The following is a 21,078-nucleotide window of genomic DNA, read 5'->3' on the forward strand; positions in this document are numbered from 1 at the left end:
CCGTCACATCCTCCTCCCCAAACCCTCCCATCCTCCTCCTCCCAAACCTTCCCATCCTCCTCCTCCCAAACCTTCCCATCCTCCTCCCAAAAACCCTCCCATCCTCCTCCCAAACTCTCCCATCCTCCTCCCAAACCCTCCCATCCTCCTCCCAAACCTTCCTATCCCCCTCCCATCCTCCTCCCAAATCCTCCCAAACCCTCCCATCCTCCTCCCAAAACCCCACAAATGCTCCGGAATGGGAGAGGCTCCCCCAAATCCCATCACTTTTAATGCTCAATCCCAGTTTAGTTTTGTTTCTGTCCCCGCTGCTGTTTCCAGCCGGGTTTTGCTGAGCCAGGCCCTTCTCTGCAGCTTTGCAGAGCCTCGGTCTCAGTCTGGGCTTTGATCTCCGCTCTGCGAGCTCAGAAATCCCCCGAGGTCTGGGGGTGTTACTGAGCTCAGTGACACCTCCCAGCCTGGAATCCAGTTTTAGCCTCTGCAGAGCTTTTATCTCACTCGATCTCTCGCACAATTTGCTGAAACCAAAGCTCTGCAGGGCTGCCGGCTGCGAGCAGAGTCAAACCCAGCTCAGAGGATTGCTCAGAGCGCGTTCCTGTGACCTGCTGCTCCTCCCGGGGGTTTCAGGTGCCCTTGACCTTCGGTCCTGCAGCGAGCCGGAGTCTCTAGATCGGAACTGAAGGTCACGCCATCAGTTGGTGACTAAGCTGAGCCTAAACCTGCGCTGCCAGCCTCAAACCAGAACTAATTCCACATCCTCCTGCATGGTAATGAGCTGAAAGGGTTTAAAATCGCCACTCAGATGCACATTTAATATTTAATTTATTGTGTGTTAATTTTATTTATTGTTTCTTTAGTCTCGTTTAAATAGTTTCTAAGCTGAATTCTTGAGCCCCACAGGGGAGTGACTAAGCCGAGCCTAAACCCAATTCTCTGTGCTGCCAACCTCAAACCAGAACTAATTCCACATCCTCCTGCACGGTAATGAGCTGAAAGGGTTTAAAATCGCCACTCAGATGAACATTTAATATTTAATTTATTAGGTGTTAATTTTAGTTATTGTTTCTTTATTCTCGTTTCGATTTAAATGCCAACCTCAAACCAGAACTAATTCCACATCCTCCTGCACGGTAATGAGCTGAAAGAGTTTAAAATCGCCACTCAGATGCATATTTAATATTCATTTTATTGCGTGTTAATTTTATTTATTGTTTCTTTAGTCTCGTTTAAATAGTTTCTAAGCTGAATTCTTGAGCCCCACAGGGGAGTGACTAAGCCGAGCCTAAACCCAATTCTCTGTGCTGCCAACCTCAAACCAGAATGAATTCCACATCCTCCTGCACGGTAATGAGCTGAAAGGGTTTAAAATCGTCACTCACATGCACATTTAATACGTAATTTATTAGGTGTTAATTTTAGTTATTGTTTCTTTATTCTCGTTTCGGTTTAAATGCCAACCTCAAACCAGAACTAATTCCACATCCTCCTGCATGGTAATGAGCTGAAAGGGTTTAAAATCGCCACTCAGATGCACATTTAATATTTAATTTATTGCATGATAATTTTATTTATTTTATTTTATTATTCTCGTCTCGGTTTAAATAATTTCCAAGCTGATAAATAAACAAGTGGGAACCTCTGGCACTGGATCCAGCTGCCAACAGCAAAACCAAGCTTAAAACAGGGATAAAAAATCCCGGTATCGAAAATTAGGGGGGTTGTGATATTTGAGGGAAGGAGGGAGCCCTGAGATGTTAAAATGGATCAGTGGAGAATGACTTCGTGTGGGATTCGTGGGATGCCCCATCCCTGGGAGGTCCAAGGCTGGGATGGAGCAGCCCGGGCTGGTGTTGGGATCACAAATCCCAGAATGGTTTGGGAGGGACCTTAAACCCCACCCAAACCAATCCCCATTTCCAGCCCGGCCTCGGGCTCTCCCGGGGATCCAGGGGCACCACAGCTGTGAGACATTTCCTTCAGCAGCAATATTTATCTTTTACCTCCCGGGAAAGCAGGGCTGGCACTGAGGGCTGGTCCATGGTGGGAGCTGGGGATGCTCCATCTGCCCCACTGCTGAGAGCAGGAGCTGAGCTCCTCTGGCCTCTGCTCTGTGTGCAGGGATGCTCCAGATTTGGGAATTAAATACTCCAGATTTTGGGAGTGAAATACTCCAGACTTTGGGAATTAAATACTTCAAATATTTGGGAATTAAATATTTCAAACTTTTGAGAATTATGTACTCCAAACTTTTAGGAGTGAAATGCTCCAAGCATTTGGGAATGAAATGCTCCAAACTTTTGAGATTTAAATACTCCAGACTTTGGAGAATGAAATGCTCCAAACTTTTTGGATTGAAATGCTCCAAACTTTTGGGAGTGAAATACTCCAAACTTTGGGAGTGAAGTGCTCCAAACTTTTGGGAATTAAATACTCCAAACTTTTGAGAATTAAATACTCCAGACTTTGGAGAATTAAATGCTCCAAACTTTTGGGAATGAAATGCTCCAAACTTTTGGGAATGAAATGCTCCAAACTTTTGGGAACAGAATGCTCCAAACTTCTGGGAATTAAATACTCCAAACTTTTGGGTGTGAAATACTCCAAACATATAGAAATGAAATGCTCCAAACTTTTGGGAATTAAATACTCCAAACTTTTGGGAGTGAAATACTCCAAACTTCTGGGAATTCTCCAAACTTTTGAGAATGAAATGCTCCAAACTTTTGGGAACAGAATACTCCAAACTTCTGGGAATTAAATACTCCAAACCTTTGGGAATTAAATACTCCAAGCTTTTGTGAATTCCCTGCAGGGCAGGAGCAGCCCAGCTCCTGGCAGGAGGAATTTTTCCCCTCCAGCTTTGGCAGCTCAGGTGCAGAGGCAGCCCCAGGCCCAGGATGTGGACACTGAACACAAACCCCTTCCCTCCCTTCTGGGCTGCTCAGGGCTCTTTTTGTACAATTTCCTTCCTGCACAGGCAGCAATCACTAATTTTATCCTCCCTGCTGTGCTGCTCTCACATTTCTGTGTTTGTTTGCTGCTTCTAAAGAGGAATCCTCCCCTCCTTGCCAGGCACAGCCCCTCTGGAATCAGTGACAGATTTATGGGAGGAGCAGGCACAACACACACGAGGAACAACAAATTTAATCCATTTGTGCAACAGCTGATGGAGAAATGCTCACAGTGCCTAGGAAAAACTGGAAAAAAAAACTCACAGGGATTTAAACCAGCCTGGCAGGCAGGGGAGGTTTATCCTGCACCTGAGTGGGTTTTTATTGGGAATGGGAGGAAAATGAAATACAGAAAAGATTCCATGTTCTTGGTACTCCTGTGATATAAAATCCTCCTTGGTGTGGTGTCTGTTCATCAGCAGCAATCCCAAAATATTTCCCAAATCTCTGCCAGGATGTCTGAGGGATTTTTTAAAATCCATTTTAACTGCAATTAGCTCCAGGAATGAAATGCTCCAAATGTTTGGGAATGAAATACTCCAAACTATTGGGAATAAAAATGCTCCAAACTTTTGGGAACAGAATGCTCCAAACATTTGGGAATGAAATGCTCCAAACTTTTGGGAATGAAATGCTCCAAACTTTTGGGAATGAAATGCTCCAAACATTTGGGAATGAAATGCTCCAAACTTTTGGGAATGAAATGCTCCAAACTTTTGGGAATGAAATACTCCAAACTTTTGGGAATGAAGTGCTCCAAATGTGTGGAAATTAAATGCTCCAAACTTTTGAGAATTAAATGCTCCAAACATATAGAAATGAAATGTTCCAGATTCTTGGGAATTAAATGCTCCAGATTATTGGGAATTAAATGTTCCAAACTTCTGGGAATGAAATGCTCCAAACATAAGGAAATGAAATACTCCAGACATTTAGGAACGAAATTCTCCAATCTTTTGGGAATTAAATACTCCAAACATTTGGGAATGAAATGCTCCAGATCCTTGGGAATTAAATGCTCCAAACTTCTGGGAGTGAAATGCTCCAAACCTTTAACAAGATGACGATGTTGAGCAGTAATTGAAGATATTGCACCCTGCAGGAATCTCCTGCTTGGCATTCCAGGAATCCAAACTTTATGGGGTTTTTTACTTCTGCCAGTGCGAGGGGAGGTTAAAATTTGGGATTTGCTGGCCCAGGCTCCCCAGGCAGGCAGCAGAACCCGCAGTGGAGTTTGCAGAGGGCGAAATTCCAACCGGGAGTTTCCCTCTGGCTCTTCCACCGGCAACCCCAGCGCTGAGACTCCAGGGGGGTTATCCCCAATCCCAGCTCCTGTCAGAACAAGGTTCCCAGCGCGGGTTCGTGTCGCTGTGGGTGGCTCTGAGGCAGGACAGCAGCTCCTGGGGGACCAGCATCTGCTGGGGGACGTCGCCGGGCTCGCAGGGCTCGGCGCAGGGCGCGGCTCCTGCCCGCGCCGGGAACCCCTGGCTGCTGCTCAGCACCAGGTGGATCCTCTCCAGCAGGCACACCTGGGCTGGCCCCGCTGCCTGCAGCCCCCACAGCCGGGGGACAGGGCTGCTGTGGCCCTGGGACAGGATCCCCACCTCCTCTTCTGGGATTTCCGCGGGGAGAATCCCGGCGGCGACGTACCCCGAGCTGCCGGGGCAGAGCTGGGGTTTGTAGGGGCTGAGCCGCTCCGGGGCTGGGCTGCCGGGGGCCACCGGGGCCCCTGGGGGCTCCCCGGGCTCGGCCACCTCGGTAGCCAGGCTCTGGTGCTGCTCCTCTGCCGGCACCTCCTGGATTTGGGTGAGCACGGGGTCAGCGGGGGTGAGGAACGGCTCCTGCAGGGCGGCACTGGGCACATCTCCCCTCTCCTGGGTGGCACTGGGCACATCTCCCCTCTCCTGGGGAAATCAGGGAGAATCTGGTTAATAGGAGAGCAGCCTGGCCCAGGGGATGGACTGGGATCAGCTCTGAGCTCCCTCCCAGCCCAGGGAAGATGTGGAATACAGAATATTTGGAATTAAAGGTTAAAGATCTCAGCTAATCCGGGCTCCTTGGGAAATGATTCCTGAGCTGTTCCCAGGAGCTCAGAACTCAATCCCTTCCCATCCCTGCTCCCCACAGCTCTGGAGTGAGCTGCAGGATGGCCCTGGGCACATTTCCCCTCTCCTGGGTGGCCCTGGGCACATCTCCCCTCTCCAGGGGAAATCAGGGTGGATTTGGTTAATAATTGAGCTGCCCTCAGAGCTGGGAGCAGCCTGGCCCAGGGGATGGACTGGGATCAGCTCTGAGCTCCCTCCCAGCCCAGGGAAGATGTGGAATACAGAATATTTGGAATTAAAGGTTAAAGATCTCAGCTAATCCGGGCTCCTTGGGAAATGATTCCTGAGCTGTTCCCAGGAGCTCAGAACTCAATCCCTTCCCATCCCTGCTCCCCACAGCTCTGGAGTGAGCTGCAGGGTGGCCCTGGGCACATCTCCCCTCTCCAGGGTGGCCCTGGGCACATCTCCCCTCTCCTGGGTGGCCCTGGGCACATCTCCCCTCTCCAGGGGAAATCAGGGTGGATTTGGTTAATAATTGAGCTGCCCTCAGAGCTGGGAGCAGCCTGGCCCAGGGGATGGACTGGGATCAGCTCTGAGCTCCCTCCCAGCCCAGGGAAGATGTGGAATACAGAATATTTGGAATTAAAGGTTAAAGATCTCAGCTAATCCAGGCTCCTTGGGAAATGATTCCTGAGCTGTTCCCAGGAGCTCAGAACTCAATCCCTTCCCATCCCTGCTCCCCACAGCTCTGGAGTGAGCTGCAGGGTGGCCCTGGGCACATCTCCCCTCTCCAGGATGGCACTGGGCACATCTCCCCTCTCCTGGGGAAATCTGGAGTGAGCTCCCTTCTCCCAGCTGGAGGAATATCCCAGAGGAAATGGCCTCAAGGGGAGGTTTAGGTTGGATTTTAGGGAAGATTTCTCTGTGGAAAGGGCTGTTCTTACATCCCTGCAGGGATTTAAAATCCCTGTGGATGTGGCACTTGGGGCAGGGATGGTTGGACTCAACAACCTCAGAGGGATTTTCCAACGTGAATAATCCTGTGATTAAAGCCAAGCTTTAATCTGAGGGGATGAAAACCTCTGTCCTCACCTGGAGTGACTTCACCACGGTGCTGTTCTCCAGGTGGGGAAAATCTTCAAAGAGCCACTCGGGCAGGAGGGACACCAGGGTGGCCTTCACCCTTCACCAAAAGGGAAAAAAACAAACCCCAAGTGTTAAATTTATTTATTAAATTTATCACCCAGATATTCCTCATGCCTGGGTGGGAAGGAAGGACACTCAGCCTTTGAGCTGGGCTTGGAAATTCTGGGCTCCCCATTCTTTAATTTCACCAATTTCATGTTTATTTGATTTTTTTTTTTTTTTTCTTGGTCTCTGCCTTTCTGCAGAGCACCAAAAAGTCCTTTCATACAACAACCTGGTAAATGTGTGGCATTGCCCTCAGGCTGTGGAGAAAAGGGCTCTGAAGTTGGTTTTAAAACATCCCAAAGAAATTTTATATTTATTTTATATGCACCAAAAAAAAAAAAAAAAAAAAAAAGGTAAAAAAGGTAAAAAATTATGAAAGGAATACCTTTTCCTGACTGATTTTTTAAACATCACAATTGCAAAAAGAACTGACAGTCCCACCATGCTGAGGCTCAGTCCCAAAAAAACTCTGATGTCATCATCTGCAAGAGATGGAGAGGGGAAGTGGGGCTCAGTGCTTCAGTCACTCACCATTTCCCACCCCAGGGCCAGAAATGCTGAGGTGAATTCCTCAGCCTGAGCTGGTTTTGCTTTTGGTTTAAGTGCTGAGACTGATCCTGACCTTTACCAGAGCATGTGCAAAGATCCCCAAAACCAGAGCCATGCCTGCTCCAAACTGCAGGGTGGCATCAGCCCCTTGCAGGGGTTATTTTTATATTTATTTTTATATTTTTATATTTTTATATTTTTATATTTTTATATTTTTATATTTTTATATTATTTTTATATGTTTATATTTATTTTTATATTTTTATATTTTTATATTTTCCTGGTGTTGGCACCTCCCACCTGTACTGGACATTATATTTTGTTAGAAAGCAAAACTCAGAGCTGCATTCTGTGGGTGAATGGAGTGAAAATGTTCTTTGGTTGGCTCTGACCTCCCCAGAGCATCCTGGGGCTCTCAATTCCCACTGTTGGGCATTCCTGGGGTTAAACCCAGGACAAAGCCCGGCTTAGCAAGGCAGGGCTGCCCTCCTTACCCTGGGACATCTGGCTGTAGGTGCTGCCCAGATGTGGCTCCTCAGCAGGGGCTGCAACACAGAGGGGGGAAAGGTCTGTGATTCATTTGGGGGGTGGGTGACACAAAACCTGCCCTGGTTTGATCTTTAGAGAGAAAAGAAATGGTGATATAAATAGAAAAATTGGGTTTCCTGAAGGAATGAATGACTCCAGCTCTGGCTGGGCTCCCCACAATGCCCCATTTCCCAGTTCAGTGAGATGTTGATCAATACTAGGAAACATCTGCCTGCACATCCTCCCCTCAGCACCCCAAGCAAGGATCTGCTCCCCTGGGGAACTGCCCCATCCTTTTCCTGGACAGGATTCCCAGAGGAGCTGTGGATGCCTGGCAGTGCCCAGGAGGGACACTGGAGCATCCCTGGGACAGTGGCAGCGTCCCTGCCCTGGCACTGCCTGGGCTTTGAGTCCCTCCCAGCCCAAACCATTCTGGGGTTTCCCAAACCTGAACCCCATGGGAATGAATTTCCTGATCATTTCCACGCAGGGAGGGAAGATCTGCAGCTCTAGACCAAGGAAATAATCCAGATCTGCTGGGATAACCTGAAGCTGTGATCCTGAAATTCCCTGGGATCTTGGTGCCACAGAGGGGGCCCTGCCCTGCTGGAAACCCAAAAACCAGGGCTAACAAAAAAAACCAACCAGCCAGGGATGTCAGCTTCCAATTCCTGGGAGACCTGCCCTCTGCAGGTCAGGGAGGAGCCAGGGAGCTGCTGTGGCACTGGAGGAGTCCCTGTGTCCCCAGTGCCACCCCGGGTGTCCCCATGTCACCCCGGGTGTCCCTGCAGGTGCCTCAGGCTCTGCCAGCCCTCAATGGCCCTGCCCAGCCTCACCTGGCCCAGCTGGGCTCGATTTAAACCCAGCCCTGGCTTGGGCTGAGCTCAGGGGTTAGTTAGACCCTGCCCAGCCCTGCAGGCCACCCCCAGTGATGGAGAGGGTGAGGATGATGAGGATGGTGAGGATGAAGAGGGTGAAGAGGGCGATGAGGATGAAGAGGATGATGAGGATGATGAGGATGAAGAGGATGATGAGGATGATGAGGATGATGAGGATGAAGAGGAGGATGAGGATGAAGAGGATGAGGATGATGAGGATGAAGAGGATGATGATGAGGATGAAGAGGATGATGAGGATGATGAGGATGATGAGGATGATGGTGAGGATGAAGAGGATGATGAGGATGAAGAGGATGAGGATGATGAGGATGATGAGGATGAAGAGGATGAAGAGGATGAGGATGAAGAGGATGATGTCCCTTTGCAGGCCCCCTCGTGCCCTTCCCCAAAACCATTCCCAGCCTGGAATTCCCTGATCCCCTGGAGTTGTCCCTTCCAAGCTCCCACTGCAGGTGAGGAAGGGCAGGCTGTGTCTGCCCAGTGCTCTCTGGAAAGCTCCTTGCTGTATCCTGGTCTATCTGCTGCATTTCCTTGTGAATTCTGCATTTTCAGCCTCACCTTTCTGCCACAGAAAGGGACAAAACTCTGCTGGAGGAAAATCCAGTGCTGGGGTGTTTTAAGAACAGGGGGGCAAAGACCAGCTGGAGATGGGTTCTACAAATATTTTGATTAAAAGCTCTATTTTTTTTGCTGAGAGGGGAGGGTTTATCCTGTGCCAGGCAGGAGCAGGCTCACCTGGGCTGGAGCTGGCAGTGCTGATGCCCTGGGGGTACACAGCATACAGTGACACTCGGGGGGCAGCTCCTGCTGCTGCCTCTGCTGGGAAAACACAATTCCCACCCAAAATGTGGATTTTTACCTGCTCTGCAGGCCCCACCTCGCTCAGCCTGGGTGGGGAGAGCAGCTGGGCTGCCCTTTGTGGCTCTGGTGTTGCTCTTTTTATTTTGTTTTCTTTCCCTCCCCATCCCTCCTTTCCCCGAGATCTTCACCCAGGGACCCAATCCCACAAATGCCCTCAAATCTCCAATTCCTTCAGTTCTGCTTCTTCCCCAAGGGCTCTTCACAGCCCCAGTCCCCAAAAACAAGAGGCAGGGGCTCAAAATCCCATGAAACTGCCTTCATGGTCTAATTTGGATTTGTAGTCTAATTCAGATTCATAATCTAATTTGAATTTTATATTCTAATTCAGATTAATAATATAATTTGAATTTATAGTCTAATTCAGATTAATAATCTAATTTGGATTTGTAGCCTAATTCAGATTAATAATCTAATTTGAATTTATAGTCCAATCCAGATTCATGATCTAATTTGAATTTATAGTCTAATTCAGATTCATAATCTAACTTGGATTTATATTCTAATTCAGATTCATAATCTAATTCGGATTTATAGCCTAATTCAGATTAATAATCTAATTTGGATTTATAGTCTAATTCAGATTAATAATCTAATTTGTATTTGTAGTCTAATTCAGATTCATAATCTAATTTGGATTTATAGCCTAATTCAAATTAATAATCTAATTTTAATTTAGAGTCTAATTCAGATTAATAATCTAATTTGGATTTATAGCCTAATTCAGATTAATAATATAATTTGAATTTATAGTCTAATTCAGATTCATAATCTAATTCGGATTTATAGCCTAATTCAAATTAATAATCTAATTTTAATTTATATTCTAATTCAGATTCATAACTTAATTCGGATTTATATTGTAATTTGGACTCGCAGCCTGATTTGGGTTTATAACCCAATGTGCATCTTTAACCCCTGCTGACTGTTCCAAGCAGAACAGGGACCTGGCAGGTCCTACCTGGGATGTAGGTGTGTGTTTCCTGCCCCGGGACTCGCTCCCAGCGGAGCTGCTCCTGCTGGCCGTGCCGGGAGCTGGACAGCCACTCCAGGATGAACCAGACTGGGGGGCTCTGGCTGTGCTGGGGGGGCTCCCACCGCACCAGGACCCTGCTCTGCTTCTCAGGCTTCACCTCCACAGCCCCCGGTGCTGGGAATTCTGTGGAGAAAGAAGGTTCTCACCCCAAATTCATCCTTGGGGGCTGGGGAGGGGCAGCCGAGCCCAGGGTGAAGGTGGGTTTCTTGGAAGTGTTTGAAAAATGAAGGGAGGGCAGCAAATTACAGAATATGATATAGAATATAAGATAGAATATGTAATATTCTATTATGTAATATTCTATTATGGAATATTCTAATATGGTATATATAGAATATGGTGGGTTTATAGATAAACACACACTATATATATACATATATATATATGACTCTATGTACTTATCTGTATTTCATAGAATTATTTAGGTTGGAAAAGACCTTAAAGATCAAGGCCACCACTGACCAATGTCCCCAAGTGTGGCTTTTGAATCCCTCCAGGAATGGAGACTCCACTGCCCTGGGCTGCTGTGCCAGGGCTGGAAAAGTTTCCCATTAGGAAATTTTCATGATATTCAACCTGAGCCTCCCCTGGTCCAGCCTGAGCTGTTCCCAGATCCCAAATCCCCCCAGTGTCCCCTCCTGGCAGGGAGTTGTGCAGAGCCAGAAATTCCCCCTGAGCCTCCTTTTCTCCAGCCTGAGCCCCTTCCCATCCCCTCAGGGATTCTCCAGCCCCTTCCCATCCCCTTAGGGATTCTCCAGCCCCTTCCCATCCCCTCAGGGATTCTCCAGCCCCTTCCCATCCCCTCAGTGACTCTCCAGCCCCTTCCCATCCCCTCAGGGATTCTCCATCCCGTTTCCAGCTCCATTCCCTGCCCTGGACACGCTCCAGCCCCTCCATGTCCAGCACAGGGACAGCTGTGCTCATCCCAGCTGCAGAACTCTGTTCTTGCCAATCCCCAAACCCACATCATCAGCTCAGTCCCTCCCCTTCACCTGTCACTTCTTACCAGAAAAGTGCACGATTCTGATAAACATCAGAGCTTACAGAGTTTTTTCCACCTTCTTTCTCTTCAGTTCCTTTTTAGTCACGTATTTGTCCTCGCCTTCAACGGGACTTTCCCCTCCCATTGCTCATTCAGAGACATTTTTCAGTTGTGGGGAAAACCACAGCCCAGGCACAGGGAGCATAAGGTGGTCTTAAAAGGATTTAGAAAGGGGTTTTTTTTCCCCTTCTTTTTCAGTTTGCCAGGGCCCAGCTGACGGTGGGGGCTGCAGGAGCTGTGCTGGGGGCAGAGCAGAGGAGCAGCCCTGCACCTTTTGCTTTGCCAGCCAACATGGGCTGGGCAAACTCATTTTTGAGTTTGTTGTGCAGCCTTAGGAGGTGAAGGGCTGAGATTCCAGAGCCTGAAGGGGCTCCAGGAGAGCTGGAGAGGGGACAAGGGATGGAGGGGCAGGACACAGGGAATGGATTCCCAGAGGGCAGGGATGGATGGATATTGGGGAGGAATTGTTCACTGGGAGAGTGGGGAGGGGCTGGGATGGAATTCCCAGAGCAGCTCTGGCTGCCCCTGGATCCCTGGGATTGTCCAAGGCCAGGCTGGACATTGAGTTTCGGATTAACCTGGGACAGTGGGAGGTCTCCCTGCCCATGGAGCAATGAAATGAGCTTTAAGGTCTCTCTCAACCCAAACCACTCCACAACTCCACGATTCCACACCCAGCTGTGGAGCATCTCCAGGGCACTTATCTGGCGGACTTTGTTCTCCATTCGCGGGGCGGGCAGAGCTCTGCCGGGACCTTCCCCTTGCCCAATCCAGCATTTCCAAGCAATCCGGGCACAACCCCCTCGGCTGGAGCGCGGCCCTACCTTCCCGAGCCGCAGCTCGGTCCAGGGGGATGCTGGCGGGGCTGGAGGTCCCTCTGGAGTTGCGGGCGGTGACCAGGAGGCTGCGGGCTCCCGGCGGCACCCGCACGGTGCACTCGGTGCCCGAGGTGAGGCACAGCGGCTCCGCTGCCCCGCGCCGCTCCCAGCTCACGGCGTAGCCCAGGATCCTCCCGCGGGCACCCCGGGCTGGTAGCGGCTGCGGGGGGCGAGATGGGCGCGGGTTTGTGGGGTCGGACAGCGGGACACCCGGCCAGGACATCGCCAGGGGTGGGCGGCACCTTCTCCAAGGATGGAGAGGTTTGGCTCCGAGTTTTCCTCCCATCCCTTTGCAGCCCAAAGGGCTCCTCAGGGAGGGCGGCACCTCCGGCTGCTCGGGGAGGAGCGGCGGAGCCAAAAATGCACCGAGCAGAGCCCCAAAAATCACCTTACCTTGAACAAGACCGTCACCTCGCGGCTGCCGTCGGGCAGGACCGGACCCAGGCGCCGCCACACGGCGGGAGCGGCGGGGGCTGCGACAGGAGGGGACAGCGGGGGGACACCGTGAGACAGCGGGGGGACAGCGGGAGACACCCCAGGGACACCGTGAGATATCGGGGGGACACCGTGAGACAGCGGGGACACCGTGAGACAGCGGGGGGACAGCGGGAGACACCGGGACACACCCCAGGGACACCGTGAGATATCGGGGGGACACCGTGGGACAGCGGGGGGCACCCGTGGGACACCCAGGGAACCCCAGGGCCCCCCCCACCCCAAGCCCCTCCCTGCCGGGGTTCTGCGGCCGGCAGAGGAAGGAGCGCGGATGGAAAGAACCGGCGGGCGCTGATTTTTTGTTTTTTTGGGGGGAGGGCACCCTCGGTTCCCCGGTGCCACCGGGATGGGAGGGCAGCGCTGCCCGCGCATCCCGGGATGGCTGAGCCGGCTCAGGGTGACAGGGATTTGTCGCGACACCCCGGCTGGTGCGATTTTTCCACCCCAGGGGAGCAAGAAAGCCACTAAAGGTATTGGAAAAACCCTCTGAGAACATCGAGCCCGAGCACCGCCCGGCACTGCCCCGTGTCCCCAAGCGCCACCTCCGCAGGGCTGCGGCACCCCGGGGCTGGCAGATGCCACACGCGGTGTCGCCGCGGCTGCGCCCACCTGCCTCGGGGGTGCTGTAGAGGAACGGGGGGCTCCAGGCGCTCCAGGGGCTCCGGGCGCTGCTGAGCCGGCACCGCGCCTGGAACTCGAACTCGGTGTCGCTCTGCAGCTCGTGCTGCCAGCGGGGACCCTCCCGATCCGCGGTGTCGCACGGCTCCACCTGCGGGGACAGCGGGGACAGCGGGTCCCCACGGGCACCCCCGGCACGGGGCAGGGCACCGCCACCCTCTCCGCACGGGCAGCGCTGTCCCCGCCAGGAGCCCCCGGTTCCGCCACCGCGGGGATTTTGGGGCTCCCGTGGCAGCTGCCAGCACTCAGGGATGGCCCCGAAGGGCTCGGCTGGAGCTGGCCCGCTGTGGCTTTGTCTGGGGCGCGCGCTGAGCATCCCAGAGGATTTTGTGCCTTGTCCTTGCGGAGGAGAATGTTTGGAAATATTTGGAATTCGGTTTTTTTGGTAACAAAGCTGAGATGGCCCTGCCCACGAGGCCGTCTGCACCCTCAGCCCCTCAAAGTGGGATCTGCCAGGGGTGCCCGTGCTCCCCCAGCACCGGAGCAAAGGGGCGAGTTTTGGGTGACCCCAAATATCCCCGGGACTCGTGTCTGTTCACCAGGGACACGCGGGGGAGGTTTGGGGGCCCCGGGGGCCTCACCTGCCACGTCGGGGTGCCCGTGGCTCTGTGCCGCTCCTGGCACCGCACGTTCCGCAGCCGGGTCCGGCTCCTCCAGCGCGTGGTGGTGACCGGAGGAGACGAGCCCGAGGTGTCGGCGCCGATGGCCACGGGCAGAGCGGGGACAACTGCGGGGACAGGCGGGGGGGAAGGGGAGGGGCTGGCACCGGGCTCGGAGCGTCCCTAAAGTGACACCGCGGGGCGGGGAGGGGCGGAGGGACATGAACAGCCACAGCACGGCGGGGGTGGGCAGAGGGATGGATGGATGGATGGATGATGGATGATGGATGGATGGATGGATGATGGATGATGGATGGATGGATGGATGGATGGATGGATGGATGGATGGATGGATGGATGGATGGATGAGGGATGGATGGATGGATGGATGGATGGATGGATGGATGGATGATGGATGGATGATGGATGGATGATGGATGGATGGATGGATGGATGGATGGTGGATGATGGATGGATGATGGATGGATGATGGATGGATGGATGGATGGTGGATGATGGATGGATGATGGATGGATGGATGGATGGATGGATGGATGGATGGATGGATGGTGGATGATGGATGGATGATGGATGATGGATGGATGGAGGGATGGATGGTTGGATGGATGGATGGATGATGGATGGATGATGGATGATGGATGGATGGAGGGATGGATGATGGATGATGGATGGATGGATGGATGGAGGGATGGATGTTTGTTGGTTTGTTGATTGGATGATGGATGGATGGATGGATGGATGGATGGATGGATGGATGGATGAGGGATGCTGGATGGACGATTTTTGGATGATGGATAGATGATAGATGGATGGATGATGGATGGATGATGGAAAATGGATGATAATGGATGGATGATGGATGGATGGATGGATGGATAATGGATGGATGGATGGATGATAATGGATGGATGATGGAAAATGGATGGATGATGGACAGACAGACAGACAGACAGACAGAGGGACATACCGAGCTCCTGCAGGATGAGGAGCCTCAGGGCAGAGCGGGCAGTGCCCAGGGCGTTGCTGGCCTGCACCCACCCCGAGTAGTGGCTCTGGTTATTCAGCTCTCTCAGCAGCACAGCTGAGTCTGCAGGGAAGATCTTTTCCTCCTCGTCCTGCTCATCCTGTGCCACCACCCTGGAAGCAGAAGGCAGCCCCATCCCAGGCCGTGCCCACCCCAGCAGCACAGGCTGAGTGCCACAGCTCCTGCCCAAACCCAGAGCTGCTCACCCCTAAAGCAAACGGGAAAGTCATTCCCTTCCCTGCCACTGCTGCTGGGGATTTGTATTTCCACAGTGGGAAGGGAAATCTTTCTTTCCTTTCTGGCTGCTTCACCCCCAGCAGATTTAGGCAGGAGCTTTATCCCTTCTCCTCACAAATCTTCCATATGATGGGATTGGATGCTATTAAAATTGGATCAGGATGACTGAAAGCCTGTCAGGCTGGTGCCATGGGGACTCCAGTGGCAGAGAATGTCCTGGGACAGCAGCAGGTTCTGGGACAGGCCAGGTGCTGCCATGGGGGATTTGGTGGCAGGGAATATCCTGGGATGGGATGGGATGGGATGGGATGGGATGGGATGGGATGGGATGGGATGGGATGGGATGGGATGGGATGGGATGGGATGGGATGGGTGTGACATGCCAGTGTTGCCATGGGGTTTTGGTGGCAGGGATCATCCCAGGGTGGCACTGTGGCACACCATGCAGCAGCCAGCACCTCTGCTTCAGCTTCAAGCTGGTTTTGGGGTTTGGGCAGCGTTAGGTTCACCCTCTGTTTCTCCTGGGGAGAGCCCAGGCAGCTGAACCCTGGTTCCCTGGGGCAGGGCACGCTGAGGGTGACAGCCAGAGCTGAGAGACGTGCGGCTCTGGGCAGGAGGTGACAAAACGTGAGCTGGAGGAAGTGGAACTGGGGCACGGCGGGGCTGCGTATCACCCGGGGCTGCGTGTCACCCGGGGCTGTCACCCAGGGACTGTGTGTCACCCGGGGCTGTCACCCGGGGCTGTCACCAGGGACTGTGTGTCACCCGGGGCTGTCACCCGGGGCTGTCACCCGGGGCTGTCACCCGGGGCTGTGTGTCACCTGGGGCTGTCACCCGAGACTGTCACCCGGGACTGTCACCCGGGACTGTCACCCGGGCTGTCACCAGGGACTGTGTGTCACCCGGGGCTGCATGTCACCTAGGCTCTCTGTCACCCAGGCTGTCACCCAGGCTGTCACCCGGGGCTGTCACTTGGGGCTCTCTGTCACCCAGGCTGTCACCCAGACTATCACCCAGGTTCTGTCACCCAGGCTGTCACCCAGCTGCCCCGCCCCGCGGCCCCGCTCACCTGCGCAGGTGGAGGCTGTGCCGTGTCTCCAGGTGCGTGTCCCGTCCCGCGTCCCAGGCGCACTCCAGGCGCTCCGAGCCCTCGGCGATGGCGCAGCTCAGGTTGCCGGGGGGGTCCGGGGGGTCTGCGGGGCCGAGGCGGGTCAGGAGCCGAACCAGCTCGGGGCTGGGGGGCCGGGGCCCGGGGGTACTCACAGCCCGCCCGCAGCTCGGTGCCGCACTCCAGGCGGTGCCCCGGGGCGCCGGCACAGCGCGAGAAGCAGGTGGCGGTGGCCAGGGGCGCCCGAAAATCGCGCAGCCGGAGCCGCAGGGCGCCGCCGGGCAGCGGCTGCCGGGGCCCCTCGGCGTGGCTGTAGTTGAGGAGGATGAGGAGCTGGGCCGAAGGGCAGCCCGGGCCGGGCTGGCAGCCGATGGAGATGTCGGAGCCCATCGGAACCACGGGCGCGGGCTCCACCCACACGCGGCCCCTGCACTCGATGCTCGCAGCGCCTGTGCCAAAGCGGGAGGTCAGGGGGGTCAGGGGGGTCAGGGGGGGTCAGGGGGCTCCCTGGGGTGCAGCAGCGAGGGGGTTACACCCCCCCGGTCACCCTGAACCCCATGGGATAAACCGAGGGTCGCGAGTGATGCTGGGGAGAAATCGTTTCCCCAGGGTCCAAAATCAGGTTGGACAGGATTTGGACCCAGGTGTGATCGTGGATTCCAGGTGTGGAATTAACCCAGTGTGATCCTGGGTGTGGAATTAACCCAGGTGTGATTCCAGGTATGGAATTAACCCAGGTGTGATCCCAGGTGTGGAATTAACCCAGGTGTGATCCTGGGTGTGGAATTAACCCAGCTGTGATCCTGGTGTGGAATTAACCCAGGTGTGATCCCAGGTGTGGAATTAACCCAGCTGTGATCCTGGTGTGGAATTAACCCAGGTGTGATCCCAGGTGTGGAATTAACCCAGCTGTGATCCTGGTGTGGAATTAACCCAGCTGTGATCCTGGACCTGCACAGCTCTTGGCTGGATGGAGATAATTCCAAAGGATTTCTCCCCTTCAGTTTGGTTTCAAGATCTGGTTAAAATTCACAGTATCTATGGACTACAGGGTGTGTTTTAAGCTCAGAGCCTGTTTTTGTTATCACTCATGTGCTCTGAAACCTTCATTTTGAACAACCCTCACTGTTCCATGCTCATGCAGGGCCACGACCATCCCATGGGACAAGGGAAAAAAGGTTTTAAACTAAAAAAGGGTCGATTTAGATTAGATGGGAGAAAAGATTTATAAAATGCCCTGGGTGCCCAGAGCAGCTGTGACTGCCCTGGATCCCAAGGCCAGGCTGGACATGGGCTGGGACACCCTGGGGCAGAGGGAGGTGTCCCTGCCCAGGCTCTGAGCTCCGAGGTCTCTCCCAGCCCAGATTTGGGAGCGGGATGAGCCCCCCGCCTGCAGCAGCCCCGCTGACTCACCCCAGCCCACCGCTAACAGCCAGTTTCGCCTTTCCCCCGATTTTAACTTTTGCTCTAGTGCTCAAACGACTGCAGGGAAATAACCTGCGCTCTCGAGAGCTCAGATCCGCACGATTAGCGCGGCGGGGGCGCTGCCCTTCGCTATCAGATGGAGCGGAGCAGCAGCCCCGGCGCTATCGGCTCCATCTGATCTTCCTGGAAAGGGCAGGGCTGAGCCCGGCTCGGCTGCGGCGGCACAGCCCGGGCTCGGCTGGGGCTGCAGGAGCTGGGAATGGCTCTGGGGGGGTGGGAGTGGTCCTGGGGGGGTGGGAATGGTCATGGGAAGGTGGGAATGGGGGGATGGGAATGGTCATGGGAGAGTGGGAATGGTCATGGGGGGATGGGAATGGTCCTGGGGGGGTGGGAGTGGTCCCGGGGGGGTGGAGATGGTCATGGGGGGATGGGAATGGGGGGATGGGAATGGTCATGGGGGGATGGGAGTGGTCATGGGAGGGTGGGAATGGTCTTGGGAAGGTGGGAATGGGGGGATGGGAGTGGTAATGGGGGGATGGGAGTGGTCCTGGGGGGGTGGAGATGGGGGGATGGGAATGGTCCTGGGGGGATGGGAATGGTCATGGGGGGATGGGAATGGTCCTGGGGGGATGGATCTGGGAATATGGAAATGGTTATGGGAGGATGGGAATGGTCATGGGGGGATGGGAATGGGGGGATGGGAATGGTCATGGGGGGATGGGAGTGGTCACGTAGGGATGGGAATGGTCCTGGGTGGGGTGGGGATGGTCTTGGGAGACTGGGAATGGTCCTGGGGGGATGGGAGTGGTCATGTAGGGGTGGGAATGGTCCTGGGGGGGGTGGGAATGGTCATGGGGGGATGGGGATGGTCCTGGGGGGGTGGGAGTGGTCATGTAGGGGTGGGAATGGTCCTGGGGGGGGTGGGAATGGTCATGGGGGGATGGGGATGGTCCTGGGGGGGTGGGAGTGGTCCTGGGGGGGTGGATCTGGGGGGATGGGAATGGCCATGGGAGGATGGGAATGGTCATGGGAGGATGGGAATGGTCATGGGGGGATGGGAATGGTCATGGGAGGATGGGAATGGTCCTGGGGGGGTGGGAGTGGTCATGGGAGGTTGGAAATGGTCTTAGGAGGATGGAAATGATCCTAGGAGTGTGGAAATGGATCTGGGAGTGTGGAAATGGCTCTGGGAGGCTGGGAATGGTTCTGGGGGGATGGAGATGGTCATGGGGGGTGGGAATGATCATGGGGGGGATGGGAATGATCATGGGGGGGATGGGAATGGTCTTAGGAGGCTGGGAATGGATCTGAGAGGCTGGGAATGGTCATGGGAGACTGGAAATGGCTCTGGGAGGCTGGAAATGGCTCTGGGAGGATGGAAATGTTCTTAGGAGGATGGAAATGGTTATGGGAAGTTGGCAAATGGCTCTGGGAGTCTGGGAATGATCCTGGGAGGCTGGAAAATGCCCTGGGAGGCTGGAAATGGCTCTGGGAGGCTGGAAATGGCTCTGAGAGGCTGGAAATGGTCCTGGGAGGCTGGAAACGGTCCTGGGAGGCTGGGAATGGTCTTAGGAGGCTGGGAATGGTCCTGGGAGGCTGGAAATGGCCCTGGGAGGCTGGGAATGGTCTTAGGAGGCTGGGAATGGTCCTGGGAGGCTGGAAATGGCCCTGGGAGGCTGGAAATATTCTTAGGAGGCTGGGAATGGTTATGGGAAGTTGGAAAATGGCTCTGGGAGTCTGGGAATGATCCTGGGAGGCTGGAAAATGCCCTGGGAGGCTGGAAATGGTCCTGGGAGGGTGGAAAACGCCCTGGGAGGCTGGAAATGGTCCTGGGAGGCTGGAAATGGTCCTGTGGGGCTGGAAAACGCCCTGGGAGGCTGGGAATGACCCCACTCCAGGGAGGGGAGAGGGAAGGAGAAGGAGCTGCAGGACACGGGACCCTCCCCCCTGACACGCTCCCCTGGACACCCCCAGCCCTGTCCCTGGCCCGGGTGTCCCCGGGGTGGCCCTGCCACCGTCACTCACCCGGGCAGAGGCAGCAGAGCAGGACGGGCAGCAGCAGAGCCCCGCCGGAGCCCGCCATGGGCCGGGCTGAGGCATCGCCTGAGGGAGGAAAAGGGGCAGGAAGGGTTTGTGGCAGGGAAATCTGAGCAGCCTCGCCTCGGAGGAGATGGGTCGGGGGGGGTGCCACAGGGACAGGAGAGCTGGGGACGCTCTGGAATGGGGCCAGAGGGTCAGGAGTGCCTGGAGAGGAGGGAAAATCCTTGGGGATGGAGGTCTGGTGGGGGAGCCAAACTCCTCCTCTGCCCAGGGACAGGAGGAGGCAACAGGCTCCCGTTGGAAATCTGGGAATTCCAGCCGAATGTAAGAAAAAGCTCTTTAAAGGTGGCCAGAGTGGTTTGTCCTGCAGTCTCCATCCCTGGGGAGGCTCAGACATGGATTTTGGGATAGAAACTCCCTGTTTCCCCAATTTCTTCCCCACAGCTCCTGCCCAGGCTGAGCAATGGCTCTTCCCAGCACTGAACCCCAAAATCCCAAACCAGGCTCTCCCTGCAAGGAGTCACCCCTGTGCCTGCACCCCATGGGTGTTTTATTTTTCCCTGCTCCCTTTTCCTCTCCCCACGGCCTCTTTGGAGGAATTCCCACAACCCAAGCCTGGCCTCAGCAGCCTGGAGGGGTTTGGACCGTGGGGCTGGAAGGGTTTTGAGGCACCAAGGACAGGCTGGTGAGGAAATGCAGCTCCTGGGGGGAAATTGTTGTTTCCCAGGCAGAGCATCCTCCTGGAGCAGCCAGCAAGGCACCCCCTGAAGCTGGGGGGGCTCCAGCACCCCCAAAACCCCTCTGGGGGTGGGGGGTGGGCACAGAGCAGATCTGAGCCAGCCCTGACACCCCAACCCACACCCAGCCATGCCCACCCTCCATCCCTTCCTTTCCCCGTGCAATACCTGCTGTCAGGAATGGCAGCTTTCCCTGGAGGGAGGCCAGAATCCACAGCAGAAGCTTCAAAACGCGGCTTTTCCACCCAAACCAGGCCACCAGCAGCACGAGAGCTTCTGGTGCAGGCTGAGGTGACCTGGTTCGGCTGCGGGGCTGATCAAGCATTCATCACCAGTGAGTCAAGCCTCAAGTGCCTCCCCATTACCTGACCTACAAAGAGAAGCTGTCGGTTCCCAAGTGCCCACAAACCTCCTGCTAGTCAGGGAAAATTAAAAAAAAAAAATAAAAAATGCAATTGGGGTCATGTGAGTGGGGCTGAAAACTCCGAATGTGCCCAGGCAGAGCTTCCCCTGGGAGTCACGTTCGTGGTTTTATTCCAGCTTGGAGGGTTTGCAAACTCCAAAGGCAAAGCAACGGGGCAGTTTGGAGATGCTGGGCTCTGATCTCATCTCTGCCGGAGCCTCCTCGGGCATCAGGGCTAAAGAAACGCGAATCACCCAAGAAGGGAGAAGCTGGAGCAGTGTGAGTGGATACACGCAGGAGCAGGAGCAGGAGCTGGGATATTTTGGGGCTCAGG

General features: G+C 54.4%; 1 protein-coding gene and 1 long non-coding RNA gene across 3 annotated transcripts in view; both read right to left on the reverse strand.

Moving 5' to 3' along the window:
* Positions 1 to 21,078, reverse strand: part of LOC130256475 (uncharacterized) — a 114,393-nt gene that overhangs the window by 76,808 nt on the left and 16,507 nt on the right. The window lies entirely within an intron of this gene.
* IL23R (interleukin 23 receptor) lies at positions 3,776 to 19,664 on the reverse strand. Its single transcript, XM_056498122.1, has 14 exons — positions 19,590 to 19,664; positions 16,295 to 16,588; positions 16,101 to 16,224; positions 14,738 to 14,907; positions 13,732 to 13,877; positions 13,082 to 13,241; positions 12,371 to 12,450; positions 11,924 to 12,137; positions 9,983 to 10,180; positions 8,899 to 8,982; positions 7,231 to 7,281; positions 6,573 to 6,669; positions 6,089 to 6,179; positions 3,776 to 4,855 (listed from the first exon to the last, which is right to left on the reverse strand). Exons 1-14 carry the CDS (start codon positions 19,645 to 19,647, stop codon positions 4,265 to 4,267), a joined length of 2,358 nt encoding a protein of 785 aa, XP_056354097.1. The 5' UTR covers positions 19,648 to 19,664; the 3' UTR covers positions 3,776 to 4,264.

The sequence above is a fragment of the Oenanthe melanoleuca genome, chromosome 8, assembly GCF_029582105.1.
Source record: "Oenanthe melanoleuca isolate GR-GAL-2019-014 chromosome 8, OMel1.0, whole genome shotgun sequence".
Taxonomy (NCBI): domain Eukaryota; kingdom Metazoa; phylum Chordata; class Aves; order Passeriformes; family Muscicapidae; genus Oenanthe; species Oenanthe melanoleuca.